Genomic DNA, 16,004 nt, shown 5'->3' with positions numbered 1-16,004 from the left:
TAATAGATACCAAAACCTTTGTCGACTTTTCCAATGAAATTCCCTATTGTTATACCTTAAAAAGCAGCAGTCATACCAAATCCTTGCGTCCGTATGGTTTGGACAAAGTTGGTGGACTTGCTTTCCTGAGCAGTCTTTGCTGCTCGAAGGCATATTAGCTCAATTCGTTTCGACCATCACCCCTGCATTGTGCCAGGCCATAGATTTTAGCCGCCTAACCATTTGAGCTGGCTATGGAAACAGGTTTAGCCGGTAAGTCATCAATTTTTGCTGATGTAGAGCTCTTGTTACCTGTGTATTGAAGAGGGTTAATTCACCTTCTTCATTAAACAAGTTCCCCAAAGGATCTGTGGCAATGGAGGGGTAGAGAAGTAGCACAGCAAGAAGAGCACGGTATAAAACGTTTTTCATTGTTTGCCTCAAATTGGAATGCCCTTGAAGCTCCATCGTTACTTTGAGGTTCTTCTTCTGAGCTTGACTTATGAGGGTCTGATTAGTGGGTGTGGTGGGGATATTGAAGCTGACATTCTTTACTAATTGGCTCGCCCCAAGAGTATACCACAATGAGTGGACGAAAAAGATGGCTGGTTCAATGATACAGCACATTTTCACCTTCAAAGTCCAAGCAGTGGCCTAGCTCGCATAATTGGGGCCCGAGTGGTCTCTCGTTTATTTATACTAGCATTGAAATATATCTGCCCTTGGCCTGCTGTCACACACTACATATATAAATTTCTCGGAGGATTTGTTGGCAATACAACTATCTGCTGTTAAGGATCATTACTAGCGAATTGCACTAATTAATGTGATGAGCTTGAACCAATGGGTGCCTTCACCTAGTTTCTTGTTTTTACATTTTAAAAATATTTTAAAAAATATTTTAAACTTTTTATTTTAAATTATTTTTTATATTTTTAAATTGTTTTGATATATTAACCTCAAAAAAAAAAAATTATTTTATTATATTTTTAAATAAAACAATGATTTCTATTGTCTGCAGAAGGCCTAGAAAAGTGATCTTTTAATAATTGTCTAAATAGGGTTAGAGATATGTTTTTATTAAAAGATGGGGCAGATTAAGATTGATGATTTACTAATCATCTCATTTCTTAGCCTCTCTTACCTTCGTGACGTTAAAAACCTGATTACATTAACCGGATCAATACTTTTAAAAAAAAAAAAAAATCCTACCTAAATTAGGTTTGGAATTGCAGATTTTCCGAATTAATATGCCCCGTCGAGCCACGCTTATTATTTTGATAATTAATGGTTATTTAACCTGTTTTTTTTCTTTCTGTTTGACAAAAAATCCTATAATAAATCAAAAGGTTTATACATATATTTAATTAAAGAAATTATTTTAAAGAATACATATTAAAATAGTGATAAATAAATTAAGTGTAAAGTGATAAATATATAAAGTATAAAGAAAACAAAAAAAATATCAAAGCAAGTTTTTTATTCACAAAAAAAAAATGCATATGAAAATTACAAACCTAGTACTCATAATAATAAAAAAAAATATAATTTTATCATCGTTACAGTAAAATATTTACAAAATTACTATTTCTACTGTGTTTTTTCATTTTTTTATATAATATTGTATAATAATGAATAGAACATCAGATTCAAGATATTCCTCGTTATTTTGACATTTTTCATTATTAAAAAGAAATATATAAGAGTACTTTTTCACTAGGAAAAAATTGAAAAGATATTTTTATGAGCCTTTAATTCTCCGACCACAAACTGGAAAGCAATTCTAAAAGCCCCAACTTCTCTAGTCAAAGCCACCGCCAAAATCCATCACAAAACAGCTCCGCCAATTACGCAGCCAGTCTGCACCTGTCTCAGTGCAAATGCTAGTCGCCCCTTTCACACATCCCAAAACGTAAGAAAATCCCATCACTAACTATAATAATCCACACGTAAACCAAAGCAACTCCTTCTTGCTGCAACAATGGGTCGAGAACAAGAAGAAGGGGAAGGGGGTGAAGAGTACTTGTTCAAGATAGTGGTCATAGGAGACTCTGCTGTTGGGAAATCCAACTTGTTGTCAAGATTTGCTAGAAATGAGTTTGATAGCAATTCAAAGGCTACAATTGGGGTAGAGTTCCAGACCCAAGTGGTGGATATTGATGGCAAAGAAATCAAGGCACAGATCTGGGACACTGCTGGTCAAGAGAGGTTTAGAGCTGTCACCTCTGCTTACTATAGAGGTGCCGTTGGTGCTCTCATTGTTTATGATATCACCAGGAGGACAAGCTTTGATAGTGTTAAGAGGTGGCTTGATGAACTTGGCAGTAAGTTTCTTGTTCTTGTTCGTTCTTTCTTCTTTCTGTTTGGCTGCTGAGAGAATCGAAATGTTAATTGGTTGTGGCTTTGATGGGCTCAATAGTTTAGGTATGTAAACTATAATATTGTTTTATTTGAATGTTAGGAATAGCTTAAAAAATTCATCTTCTCATAAACAAATGGTAAAACAACATGAAATGTTGCAGATCAAACATGTAGCCTTATTAACTAGTAGACGAGTGGTGAGCAGAAACCGACTTTACTCTGCCTTCCCATATGCTAATGTTGCAGTAGACCAGTAGCATCTTAAAAACAGAAAATGCAGGGTTTTGAAGTATCTTAGTGATTGTTTTCTTAAGTCTAATACTTCATTCATACATTCGAGTCTAAACCGATAGCACAAATACGTGTGGCTTGTGAAAGCAAAGCGTAGAAAAAGCTGAGTTATAGCAACATTTGTACTACATTATGATGATCAAAGAGGATTGATATAGCATTTAGATTTATTAGCATCTTAAATCCAGTTTCCTCTCTTCAGGACCCCCAACGGTGTAGCAATCTAGGCATTGGTAGTTTAAAATGAACATTCTTGGTACCTTGACATTATAACTTGAACAATGATTGGCGAAAACGAGAGTCGAACACTACTTTCTGTTAACTCAACAGCCATTATCAACTTAGAGTGACCTTTCAGGATGGTTGGCTCATAACCAATCCAAGCATGAAGTGGAAAAGTGGGGGAAAGCAGGTATGTTTCACGGATGTGTATGGTGCAAACATGTTACAAGGTCTTAAAGAGTGTAGTTGTTGATTTTCAGTACTGTGGAGTGCTTTACTCACCTGTTGTGCTGCGAGCCTTAATACCTATATACCTTAATTTTGCTGGACCTGGCACCAAAGGACATGCCGAAAGAGTACTTGTTGAGATCAAGGTTTAATTGAGTTGAGTTGTGCACTGTTTACCATAATTATCACCTCCCATCCTCCTTAGAGTCAATAGACAGTACTTTATCCTTTGGATCTGGGAATTTGAGAAGAGTGAAATTTCAGTTGTCTGATAACAGTTTGATTCGATAAATGTAGACTCTAATGATACTAATTGGTAAAAGATTTTGTTCAAATCCTTTACTGAAAAACAGTGACAGTTTGGAAACTAAAGAGCATTTGATATTTGAAATATGTGAAATTCTAGCTTCTGTTATCCCCTCAAGAAAAGAAAAACTCTTAGCCTGACAGGTGTTTTTTCATCCCTTCAAATTATTCTTTCAGAATTGTCAAAAACTTGACCTTTTTTTGCATAATTTGCAGCTCATTGCGACACTGCGATCGCTAGAATGCTTGTAGGGAACAAGTGTGATCTTGACAGTATCAGAGAAGTGAGTAGAGACGAGGGCAAGAGCCTTGCGGAGGAAGAAAGTCTATTCTTCATGGAGACATCTGCCCTTGATTCTACTAATGTTGAAGCTGCTTTCGAGGTTGTTATCCGTGAAATCTACAATAATATGAGCAGGAAAATCTTAAACTCTGATTCATACAAGGCTGAGCTGACAGCCAATCGAGTGAGCCTGGTGAATGGGGACACCTCGTCCAAAAAGTATGGCTTCTCTTGCTGCAATACATAGTCTCTTTTCTTTCTGGAGTGTAATTCGAGTCCGGTGTTTGAATTCTTTTTGTCAGATCGGCGCTGCATTTTACTTACTATTATCCTTGGCAACAAGTATAAAAATCATTTAAGCTTTTTTTCGAACTAGTAGTCGTCTCTGCGTGTGTTGTATGATGTGACTTGTTTTTTGAGAATTCAAAACGCTGATGATGCTTGTACTGCATAGTGACCAAGGAGAAACAGATACGGAGACCGAATATATATTTTCATTTATAGGTATTTAAAAGTATTGTAGTATTTTTTTAAAAAAGTATTTTTAAAATATATATATATTAAAATAATATTTTTTAATTTTTAAAAAATTATTTTTTATTAGCCTCTCAAAATAATTTAAAAATGTCAAAAAAATAATTAATTTAAAGTAAATAAAAAAATAAAAATTAATTTTTTTTTGAAAAACAAACTTACCTTTAATATTCAAAATCAGATGTTCCAATTTCCCTTTCCATCGTTCCTAATACCTTACTCTACAAATGATATAATGTCTTGAAAGGAGGAGTGAAGTGAATTATGCTTGTCCCATCTGGCCACACAAACCAAGGCTGTCATTAATTTTTAATGAATTGTTAATTTTTATGCATAAAGTTGATGACGTACTACACTATTAAAGAATTAATTAAATTATTTATATATCATTAATCAAAATCACAAAGGGAATCACATGCAATACGTATGAGAATAGCTAGTTTCCACTAAATAGTTCGATTGGCATTTTTGTTATCTGCACCCCATGACTTGGAATCCAGGCAAATACCAATACAAATGGCAGTGTATACAGCTTCTTATACGTATATTATAATAATAATTTCTTTCCCATGACAAAAACTAAAATTGTGTTGGAGGGCAAGATCCCGAAAAAAAATTAAAGGTAAGAAGAAGGGCTCTAAGGATGGATTTACATGACTAGAATAAACAAATGGCCGAATACTGATATCTTCGGAACTATGATAAATACCATTTACACTAAGCTATAATGGAAAGGTACATGTTTTCACCACATATAATGGGAAAGTATAAAAGAAATTAGGGCTTCCTCAAAGCAGATGCTGCACCCATGACAACAGCCAGTACAATGCCAAGACCGGCCCCGAGGGAGGCGCCAACAGCTGCGGCGGTTAAAGAAGATGCCTTGGCTTTAGAGTTTCGACTGGCATCTATTGCCAGTGCATGTTCTCGTGCCAGCTCTGCCAAAAGCCTATCTCTAGCAAATTCCTTGAATCAAAACCAACAAGGCATTCAGAATTTGTCCAAAGCATGTCAAGGAGATCGATATAAATATCACAAAAGAGTAGGAAGTGCAGCATGCACATGGTTTCCTGCTTGATGTGGAAAGAAATCCAGTCAACATTATTAAATTAAGTTGACTTCAGCATACGAAGTGTGAGTAAGTAAAAAGGCCATCTGATCAATGAGATCCAATCACCACATGGAAATTGGATGTCGCAGTTGTACCGGAACATGTGGCAGACAGTGGAATGAAACTGTAGTTCCTATGTTTTGTTCTTTTCAAGCCAAACCAATTGCTCGATTATCAATACCTTCTTTAAGTAATTTATTCCCAATGGATTTTCAATATGAGAAAAGAGCTTTTTTAATTGGATTAAGAGTCAATACCTGTAAAGAGGCCTCTTCATGGCTCTGCAGCACACGGTGGACAAGTTGACAAAGTGAGTTCACACCCTCAGCAGCAAAAATGGTGTCTCGTTTCTGAAATGGCCACCGGACAAGATTAATTGGATCAAAACTAAGCTTTTGAGCACCTGTTTTCCCATAAGAATCTCCATTACTTGCAGTCAATGATAATGAGGCACTTGCTGCACTGGACATGACATAGGGACAGGAATTGACAACTTCTGCAGTATTTGGAGATGCTTGGTACGCCTGCAAAACAGCATCAATTGCTGCCTTTTGTTGGTGTGCACTCACAGAGAATTTGTTTGTTACAGCAATAACCCAAGGAATTCCAAGAACTTTAGCCTCATCTAATAGAAGTGAAAGGACTGGCTGTTGCTGTGAGGCATTCAGTTTACTGCAACGAGGAATCTTATGGGAGAGGTTGTGCACAAGAATTATCAAATCTGTCTTCCTACCAAGGTCACGAATTCCCATCCACAGTTCATCCCTGAAATGAGAGACTTCCATATGCAGCTCCTGCAATAAACAAACATCACCGTTGTTTGTCCTAAACAATGGCTTGTGGAAAGAACAGAAAAAATAAAAAACATAATTCAGAAAAACTAAAAGAATGCAAGTTCTCCCCACAAACTCACTGTCAGAACTTGGAACAAAAACCATAAAGGTTGGACTAAAGGAAAATGGAAAAAAAAATAGGCTCCTACTGATGCAGGAGTTTTATTAAGGTTATTTTAAGTTTTCAATAATCTTGTTAAGCCTTGTATCTGCTCATCTATTGCTGTTCTCCCAACTAATCTATGCCACTTACCCTTCTGGAAAGAAGAAAGACATTCTACTAAATGCTGTACAACTAAATTTGACAAGAAAAAAAAAGGGAGAGCTAGAAAGATTTATATCTACATGCATGCCAACATTGCAAATAGAGTTCCAACAGAGATGCAGTGTGAAACATACCTGCAAATTTACTCCAGCTGAATCTGAGTAGCATACACCACCAGCAACACCTTCTTGAATATCAGCCTCTAAATTAATATTCTCAAAATTGGTAATGGTGGTTAGTCTGCCTTGACCCATAATAGCCTTAAAAAGAGAAGTTTTACCCGCACCCTACACAACAGAACTCATCATTGCATACATTGAGTAGAAAACTAGCCAAACAAAATTTGTATAATCAGAGTTACTATGTTGAATATTCTCACCTCAAGACCAAGTAAGCGCACTCTACGTGTTCTGACATGGACCTCCTTTGAGACAGTTGCAAAATCACTTGTACAAAAAATACAAAAATCACTCAAACCATCTGGTCGGAGGAACTTCTCATCATTTCCTGAACTGTTTTCTTTAATGAGATTCGCAGCATCTGAATCAATAGAAGGAAAAACAGGCATAAAAGAATCTGTTACTATTGGATGCTTTGGTGGTCGTCTCAGTGGTGCCCCAACTAAGACCCTTATCTTTTGTAATTCTGGCTGTGATCCATTATTTGAATAGTAGCTGGGTGCTGAAGGAAATGACTCCACTGTAGTTGAACACCTGGACGCAAAAAGCATATGATTAACATAAATTAAGTAAACTACATAGCTTTCATTCATCACTTCTTGAGATATTATTTTTTTTAATTGACCAATAAACTTAAGATGTTGATGGCTCTAAGTAAATTCTAAATGCAGCACAAACAAATATCTGGGCAGGTTGTGAAGAATTTAACCGACAACATTGACGTTCACATATAGCAAAATATATCCATGGAGGCACACAATACTTGAAAAGCATTGAAAATTCATTAAAGGAGTAAAAAATGGAGAGTACTTAAGCAGCATCATTGCCCAGGTGGAAAAGAAGCAAGCCAGGTTCAAAACAAACTGAAATTACAAGGCATGATGATTAGACTTGGCAACTGGGTCTGGTTGTCTCAGGTTTGGAGGTATGAAGTGCTCAAGTCTGTGCGTCTTGATCCTAACCCTAACCCATCAGGTTTGGGCAAGTTCAGGTCATCCCACAGGTTTGAGAGCATTTTTTTCTTGCAGATGAAAAGATTTGACTATTATTACAAACTAAAATCTACATGCATGTATATGAAATTATGAATTGTGCACATCTCATACAATTATGATAGTTACCAAAACATATATATTCGTATTAGCAATGAATTAAAAGTCAAAATTTAATGGAGTAACTTTTTGTCCAATTATTTCTGCATCACTTCTTGGTTTTCAAGAAAATAACAATGATCGAAAATCGAAGTATTTGTTCTGTTTTAAAGATATAATACTTTCTCATATGGAGCAAACACATCACACATGCATTTTTTTTCTATGAAAATTATCTCATAAGAAAAGAAAAGATGAGAGTGTGGCAACATATTCAATTTTTTTCTTGATAAGCTAAACAAATTTGTCAAACCACAAATGCCATCTTTATATATGTGTGTGCTTGTGTGTGTAAGTTAGACAGCAATTGTGTTATGAAAACCACCAACAATACAAAGAAGAACATCTAGATATACAAGGAAAGACAACTGAGGAGAGTACAAATCTTAATGGAGAGTAGAAAAGGAAAAAAAATAGATTGCTTTTGTTTTTTATTTAACCAAATGGAAGAAAAAGTTTAAAAGTTTTGAAGTAGCATTGTTTATCTATTACTTTAGCAGACTTCGTGTTTGGCAAACTTAAAGTTTACTATAATGCTTGCCCCAAGGATTACCCACGGGTCGTGTAGCCCAACCCAAAAATTTCGAGTTATTTCAGGTTGGGTCTACCCAATATAAGCAAAAGCTGACTTTATGTGCTGAAGGCATGCACAAAGAGAAAATAAGATCATCACCAATAAATGAGGTACATGCATACGAGATAGGATTCCAGATGAAAGGAATCATGATATGATAAGATGCCAAATGAATAGAACGACATCATTTATCGAATGAAAAAAAACGTATGCAAGCATTATGTGATTAGGTTGTATAGATGTACTGAAAACTTGAAGTTCTAAACACTGTTTAGCCCCATATTGGATGCTCAAGATAACCTCTTGAAAATTCTATATTGCATGAAAAAGAAAATAGGGGGCAGACAAGGACAATACCAGTTACCATTTACTTGAGCATGAACCAGATTACAAAGGTGCAACCTAAAACCCGTGATATCAACTTTTAAGGGCTCTCCATTCTTATCATCAGGAATACCACTCCATCCAAGAGGAACAATTGAAGTAGCTGTGCGAATAACTGGTAAATCCACAATATGTGCAAGCTCTACAGCACCAGCAACTGCAAGCCCAAGCCACTGTTGCAAATTCGGAAATTGAGGCAGTTGCTCAATTCCTAGGAAAGATGATGTGCCATCCCCCATGCACATATCATAGATTCTGCACACAATAAATGGGAGAAAATATGCATCTCATGCCAATTTTAACAAAAAGAAACTTGCATGTAAGAGAAGAATTTCCAAATTCCAAAACATAATGCAGATGTATGAGCAATCTAGCTGCTTTACAATCCAACCATCTAGAAACCATGTTTTCCTGTTCCAAGAATGATGTGGCCTAGTAATTTAGGCAATGGCAGATTTGTAATTTTGGAAAAAAATTCTGCGAAGACAAATATTTGCTAGCAATTTAAGAAATGTTGAGCACCTTTTACTTGGGAAAATTAATTTCTTATTCAGGTTTCTCTTAATTGGTCAAATAGAAATAGTTATGATTCTTATTTACAAATCCATGCCAAGTAGGAATACGAATAACTCAAACCTATAAATATGCTTATAACGTTTTAATTTGAGCATCAGTGAATTATTATTAATAAAGTGTGGCCTTTTGCTTTGAGAGTGATGCTTTCATTAAGGAGTGAATCCTTAAACCCTAGGTGAGAAGCTTAGGTAAGGAAATTCCTTGAATCTACTAGTGTGAGGCTAGTAGGTTTAATTCTGTTTTTCTTTAATCTTTCTACTTACAGAACTGTTCTCAACTACCAAGTCCCTAAACAAAATAAACATAACCCCAAAACACAGCTGGTTACAAACTTCCCCTACAATTGGATTACTGATTTCTAGAGGGAAGGTGAGGACATGACCACTACATTTCTACCATGCCACCAAACTATTGATATAGAAGGAGACAAAAGGAAGAGTGCCTATGAAAAAGATGAGCATTAAATACATCTACAAGCAATCATTTAGATATATGAGCAACAACCTGAAACCTCCTTTTTTTGGAAAAGAATGACAAAGCCCTACCCCTATGTTGACACCACTACCATTTGTTACTGAGTGAAAATTCCAGTGTTGGAATTAAATTGAATTCAAAATTCCAGGTAGCATAACTTGCCAACAGATTGGGGCTTGAATATTTGCTTGTTCACAACATCAATGAGCTATTAACCACAAAAAGTGATATGGAGCATGCTTCCTTTCATCTTCAAAAGAGTTGGATTCTAATCAATGGGAAGTCCCATTTCAGAAACAAGAGACAATATTACTGGATTAACAAAACTCTCAAACTCCAGTTTATTTCTAATATCCCAAACATGACACGTAACTAGAGAGGAGGTAGGAAATCACTGAACTTCTCCTCCTGATTGGCAATGAACCTGGTTCGATTGATAACCTTGCATTACATTTCTGTTGGTAAAAATTATTGTATTTTTCAGCTTCACAACTAATTTTTCTCCCAAATGACACCTGCTCACAAGTTATGATAATGCTGGACAACTTTTAGCCTTGAATCTGATGCTATGTGAAGAGTTCTTTGCATTCCATTTTAGTTGTCCAAAGAAAGAAGAGAGAGGTAAAGGGGAAAAAAATGAGAAAGAGAAGAGCATTCAAAGAAGAGTAAAACATCTGCAGAATTTCCTATAGCAGAAAGTTGCAACTAAATTAGAACTGCAGCTGCATCATGTGAAATTAAAGCTGAAACTGATAAAGCATACAAGTACAACTATAAATCTAGGCATAATGATGGTTGCATATGTGAGGGAATGGAACATGCGCAAGCCAGCTGATATGATTGATACTATCAATCCAGGTGAAAAAATCACACCAGCTGAAATTGCAGTTTAAGTTTTTCAAATACACCAAGTAATCTTCAGCGGACAACAATATGGTACCTTTGAAATCGAAACCTATATGACTTCATTGAATGTGATTGAAGTCGTTCCCTTAGCTCAGCAATCACAGATCTGACCTGAAAATGTCTTTGCCAGAAGAAAGCAAACAAAATGAGAGATCCCAGAGTTTTTACCTCCTGGCTTCAGCAGATACTGGTGCACAAAACACTACTAAAAATTGTGCAATTTATCATGATGTTCAAAAATCCTATCACAAAAAAAAAGCTGGAGTGAAAACAAATGGGGTAAGCAAAGGGACTCGTACCGATGTCAATTTAGAGTACTCTGTACCCGACAATAATTCCACTGATGAGTTCCCCAAGAGAAAGAGCTGGCATGAATGAAATATCTTTGTTAATAATTCATTACTGAGCAAGATGAGCCATGGAAACTATGACTTCTCTGAGATAAGAGACCACTCATTGGTGCAATGGTAAAATATGTGGCTGACAACCACAACCACAACCACAAGGGTGTAGATTCAATTTTCAAGAGCAGGTAATTCATGCATAACAATTAATGTGGTGTTTGGAATATCTGATGGTATAGGACAACCATGACACTTCAAATGCACTTGTTATTGGTGCATGCATGGAAAAGGACAAAAGACAAGTTTTGTACCCTCCTGTAGCCAGAATTCCATGTCACCTCCCCAATGAGATAATTTTGTCCTGTCAGGTGTATACTCATCAAATATACCCTATAAGAAAAACTGTTTCCAAAATTCCCCTCCCATGACCCTACGATGGAAGACCTTAACTATGTACAGCCTTTTTATTCAATCAAATAATAAAATGAAACACCACAGTCATATACTTAAACTGAGGCCACCTTGCAGGACAAATAACAGATGCCTTGAACTAAATATCCACTGCCAGTTGATTTTTTTCCCTTTCTGTGGTGAACTTTTTAGTTGTATTTGGTTAAATCCAACTCAAACTTAGGCTTGGGTATCATGACAAGGAACCGCACAACTAGGGTGAAGGAAATAAGAGCAGAGACCGCATTTAACTGCACTAGAAACTTAGGTGCTCTTTACATAAAAATGAAAAACCAGGGAAGTAAACAGCTAGAATGTTGGCACTTCCTCACATTCCACAACGGTGGTTGAGGATTGATGCACATCTTGATGGGATACAGATTAGAAATCCAACAAGGTGTTCGTATTCAAATGTACCACCAATTGCTTGCCTCCATCAACTGGTTTAGCAAAATTGGGTTAAGAGGTTGAGTGCGTAAACCAATTTACTTGATGTTGGATTATATGAAATTTCCAGGGCGACATATCCAAAAGGACTAATATTCCCAAGCAAGCTCATATGCCAAGATAAGACCACAATTCTAGCATAATTGCAAACTGTTCAAAAGTATCATTACTTCTCCCTCCTCACCAAAGAAATCCCTAGTGACCTATCTATCTTAATAGTCATGCTAGCTGAGATCATGAACCAACAAAAGGAAACAACAGTGATAATCAATGCCTGTTATGTAAGGGAAACACTGAAGCAAAGGAGCCTAAGCAACTGAAAACCATATTTTGAGAAATAAAATTTATAGAACAAAGGAGGGAAGCAAAGTAGCAAAGTTTTTGTTCAAGAATGTACGTTAACGGAAAAACACAGAAGACTAGTCCAAGGAGGAATACCCCTCATCACACTATTACATACTATCTTTTGAAAGTATCAAAGAAAATTAAAGGGCACTCATCCAAACATGCTAATGGAACCCATTAATGAAAGGAACAGAAACCAAAACCAATCAATTACCGATAATGTTTTTACAGTTCATTCATATTTCATCTCTCAAGCATGTTAACATGTCCAAAAAAAATACCAACCAGAAAGCAATATAAAATAAAGTATCAGTTCATGTAATTACCTGACCAAATGGGACATATGAAGGCAAATAAGGTACTCTATTCCAGTTCCTTTTATTCTCACTTTTAGCATTAGTTTTTTCAGCCACTTTTCCAGTCATTGCCTCGTTTGGCAGCCCATTATTACTGTCAGATAATGGCTTAAGAGATATGCCATCAGAACCCTCTTGGATTTCAAGAGATTGCGGTTCAGCTACATTCTCGATTGAAGGTCTTGCAGAATTAGCTGCTGATGTTGCTTCTATAGGATCAACTTGTTTTCCATTGTATTTATTATATTGCCTTCGAAAACCTTCTAAAGGCACAAGTTTTGCAAGTCTCCAAAAAGAAGTCTGCACAGGGCCTAAGCCCATAACCAACTGCTCCCCCTCATTCTCTTTTGGCTTCTGTGCCCTTGGTTTTTCTGTTCTTTCCTCATGTTTTGACGTAATTCCACTGGAACTTTCAACCTCGGCATTTTTTGACAAAGGTTGAGCGTTATAATGATGAAAATAAGCAGGAGATAGGATGCGGGGCACCAAATCCTCTGGTATGCAGTAACTCTTAAAATGGTGTTGCCAGCCTTTTTTATGGACATAACTGAATGAGATTTGAGAGAGGAGAGAGGATATCATAAATTAACATTTTTTGCAGAAGAGAGCGAACAAAAAGGTGTATCTAGATTTTCAATTATTTCATCATGTGAGAGAGATGGCAATCAAAGAGGTGAAATGGAGCGTACTCTCGTAAAGCAGCATTCCCAACTGGGGGTTGAGAAAATGTGATGCATTTAACCTGGATTCTTTCATTTTCTTTCGATGGTGAGGATGCAGCAATGACCCTCAGAATGGCAAGGGTAGCTAAAGCTGCCACCTGAAAAAGACAGAACAGGAGAATATGAGAAATACAAAACCAAAGCAATTAATCCACTGAAGCTTACAGAGCAAGCCAGTCAAACTTACAGCTCCACCGAGTGAATGTCCACATAATACAAGTTTTCGATTCTTCTTCTGAGCAAGCTTGTACAATTCTAAAGCAGGAATCCCCTTAGCACGAGCCATGAAACCCTAAGATAAAATTTAAGAGGAAAAAATCAAAACAGTAGATAAGTATAAATCTGCACCAGAACATGGACAGCTAAAGTCAATGATATAATTGAGAAACGCAGTATACTAGATCATAACAGTCAAAAGACATTGGGGTATACAATTGAACCATATTGAAAGGTTTTGAAAATGATAGATTGCAAACTTACTCGATGGGCAGCAGGCTTAATTTGATCTTTTAGTTGTTTTGGTTTTGATTGGGAAGCATTCAAACAATTTTCACCACTATCCTTCTGGCTTTCACATTGGCCAGATTCAACAACATCCATCCGGACAGTATCCTCTCCAGTATCCTCATGAAATATAGCACCTTGCAGTATATTTGCATCGGTCATGACATCCCTAGTCATAACAATTTCAATAAACAAAATCACCTTCTCAGAACCAAAAGATCTTTCAACATCCAACCCACAAAATATCCACAATACTTACTTGTACTGCTTTGTTCCAATAAATGAAGCAAATAGCGTGTCGCCTGCTTCTGCCAATAAGTACCTTCACAAACCCCCCCAAAAAAAAAGCAAAGAAGCCATAACATAAGCCCAAAATCAACAAGCACTCCTTGAACAAATGTTCACCCACATAGGCACAGTCAAAACCTCATTCAAATTCTACATAAACAGAAACGCTCCAATTCATCCAAATCCCATTATATTTACACCGCTCTAAGGATAGCTTGAGGTTGCATTGAACACTAAAATAATAAAAACTCCAAGTGCAACATACATAAGAAAACAAATAATTCTACCTTGTTTATCTTATCAATTAAAAAGGAAAAAAAAAAAAAAAACGAACCTGTGAGGTACGTGATCTGCAGACTGCTGCACGCGTTCCAGAGCAACGATTTGCCCTCCAAAGTCAGCCTTAAATTTATTCACGACTCGAACCATCTCATCAGCAGGTCTCTATCAAGAGAATAAATAATTTTTAAAAAAAATATTTGATTTTCTAAGAAACCAAACAGTAAAGTGTGGTTTAATTAATTTTCTTTCTACCTTGTAGACGCATTCAGAGAGTACCATGCAACATAGAATGTCCTGCAAATCGGCAACGGACTCAGCCTTGACGGCATTACAGAGATCGTGAAGCTGTTTCTTCCTGAGTTCGTACTCTTGTTGAATTATCTTTCTGTGTTCTCTTTCGTCTCCGTTGATCCACGGAGGCCACCGCATTCTCCACTGCAGTGGCCCCCATGATACCTTGAGGATCCTGGCTCTCTGGTCTCTGATCCATGCCTCTACTCTGTTCTGTATCGAATCCATTGAAGAAAGATTTTGAGGATTGGATTGGAAGGTGACGAGGAAACCCTAGCGACAGAGTGATTGAAAAATAGATTCGAAGGAGAAGGCGCCAGGGAAAGAGAAACGTGTGTGGTGACGGGTGACTGTGACTGTGACCGTGTCCGTGGAAGGAACTGCAACTGGGGCAATCTGCGTGTAATGTACAAAGTATATGCCCTCTGGCTGCAGCCAAATATAATAATAATAATAATAATAATAATAATAATAAACAAAGAAAAAGTATTTTGCCTTTAAATAAGGCATTTTTCGCATTTTCTTATTTAAAAAAATAAAAGCATTTTAAAATATTTTTAATCAAGTTATGATTTTTAAACTATATTGTTGCAGTGCATAGAGTAGCTTTAGGTTTATTTTGCTTTAAAATATATCCACAAGTTTGATTGTTTATATGGTTACCCGCATGGTTGAGTTCATAAACAAATAAATTTAAAAATATATATATTTTTTTAAAAAAAAAACTGCAAATTTAATCAACCGAAAACATTGTTAAGGTAATCTTATAAAATAATTTATTTGAAGAATAATGTTTTTTAATTTAAGAAAACTGAATGAGTTATTTTTAAAAAAATAATTTATGTAATTTTTTAACTTTATTTGGAAAGTGATTAGATAAAAGTTAAGGATTTTTCGTGGACTTTATTTAACTATCACGGGTTTAACACTATCAATGATGATTAATGGGTGTGTGGTTGAAATTTGGGAAATATCGAAAAAATAGTAGTAAAAATAAATTTTTCCTAAAAAAAATAGAGTTTGCTTTCGAGAACTTGTGATATTTATTTTGCATTACTTTTTTTGTTCTCTCTCTTTTTGTCTCGTAACTAAACCTCCATTTATTTTTGTGTTTCAAAAATATTTAAAAATATATATAAAATTTTATTTTTTTTTTGAAATTAATATTTTTTTAGTATTTTTAGATCATTTTGATGCGCTGATATCAAAAATGATTTTTAAAAAATAAAAAAGCATTATTTTAATACATTTCTAAGTAAAAAGCACTTTGAAAAACAACCACAACTACACTCCCAAATAGGTAAAGTTTGGATTAAAA

General features: G+C 35.8%; 2 protein-coding genes across 3 annotated transcripts; one reads left to right on the top strand and one right to left on the bottom strand.

The window, feature by feature from the left end:
* The first annotated feature begins 1,722 nt into the window (after positions 1–1,722).
* On the top strand, positions 1,723–4,121 carry LOC7459510 (ras-related protein RABA5e). The gene is made up of 2 exons (XM_002303041.4): positions 1,723–2,303; positions 3,604–4,121. Exons 1-2 carry the CDS (start codon positions 1,961–1,963, stop codon positions 3,915–3,917), a joined length of 657 nt encoding a protein of 218 aa, XP_002303077.1. The 5' UTR covers positions 1,723–1,960; the 3' UTR covers positions 3,918–4,121.
* Positions 4,122–4,721: 600 nt separating this feature from the next.
* LOC7459509 (uncharacterized) lies at positions 4,722–15,098 on the bottom strand. 2 transcript variants are annotated; one of them, XM_052450615.1, is made up of 14 exons: positions 14,648–15,098; positions 14,448–14,557; positions 14,085–14,147; positions 13,802–13,994; positions 13,509–13,613; positions 13,289–13,419; positions 12,570–13,146; positions 10,957–11,022; positions 10,692–10,768; positions 8,675–8,956; positions 6,793–7,126; positions 6,548–6,700; positions 5,573–6,109; positions 4,722–5,274 (listed from the first exon to the last, which is right to left on the bottom strand). In XM_052450615.1, exons 1-14 carry the CDS (start codon positions 14,912–14,914, stop codon positions 5,113–5,115), a joined length of 3,057 nt encoding a protein of 1,018 aa, XP_052306575.1. In that variant the 5' UTR covers positions 14,915–15,098; the 3' UTR covers positions 4,722–5,112. The 2 variants fall into 2 exon arrangements, with proteins under 2 accessions (XP_052306575.1, XP_002301816.4); XM_002301780.4 differs by having other exon boundaries at positions 4,722–5,170; positions 14,648–15,096.
* Between the last annotated feature and the right edge of the window lie 906 nt (positions 15,099–16,004).

This window comes from Populus trichocarpa, chromosome 2 (genome assembly GCF_000002775.5).
Source record: "Populus trichocarpa isolate Nisqually-1 chromosome 2, P.trichocarpa_v4.1, whole genome shotgun sequence".
NCBI lineage: Eukaryota > Viridiplantae > Streptophyta > Magnoliopsida > Malpighiales > Salicaceae > Populus > Populus trichocarpa.
Note: the sequence above shows the minus strand (reverse complement) of the source record. Positions and strands in the feature narration are given on the sequence as shown.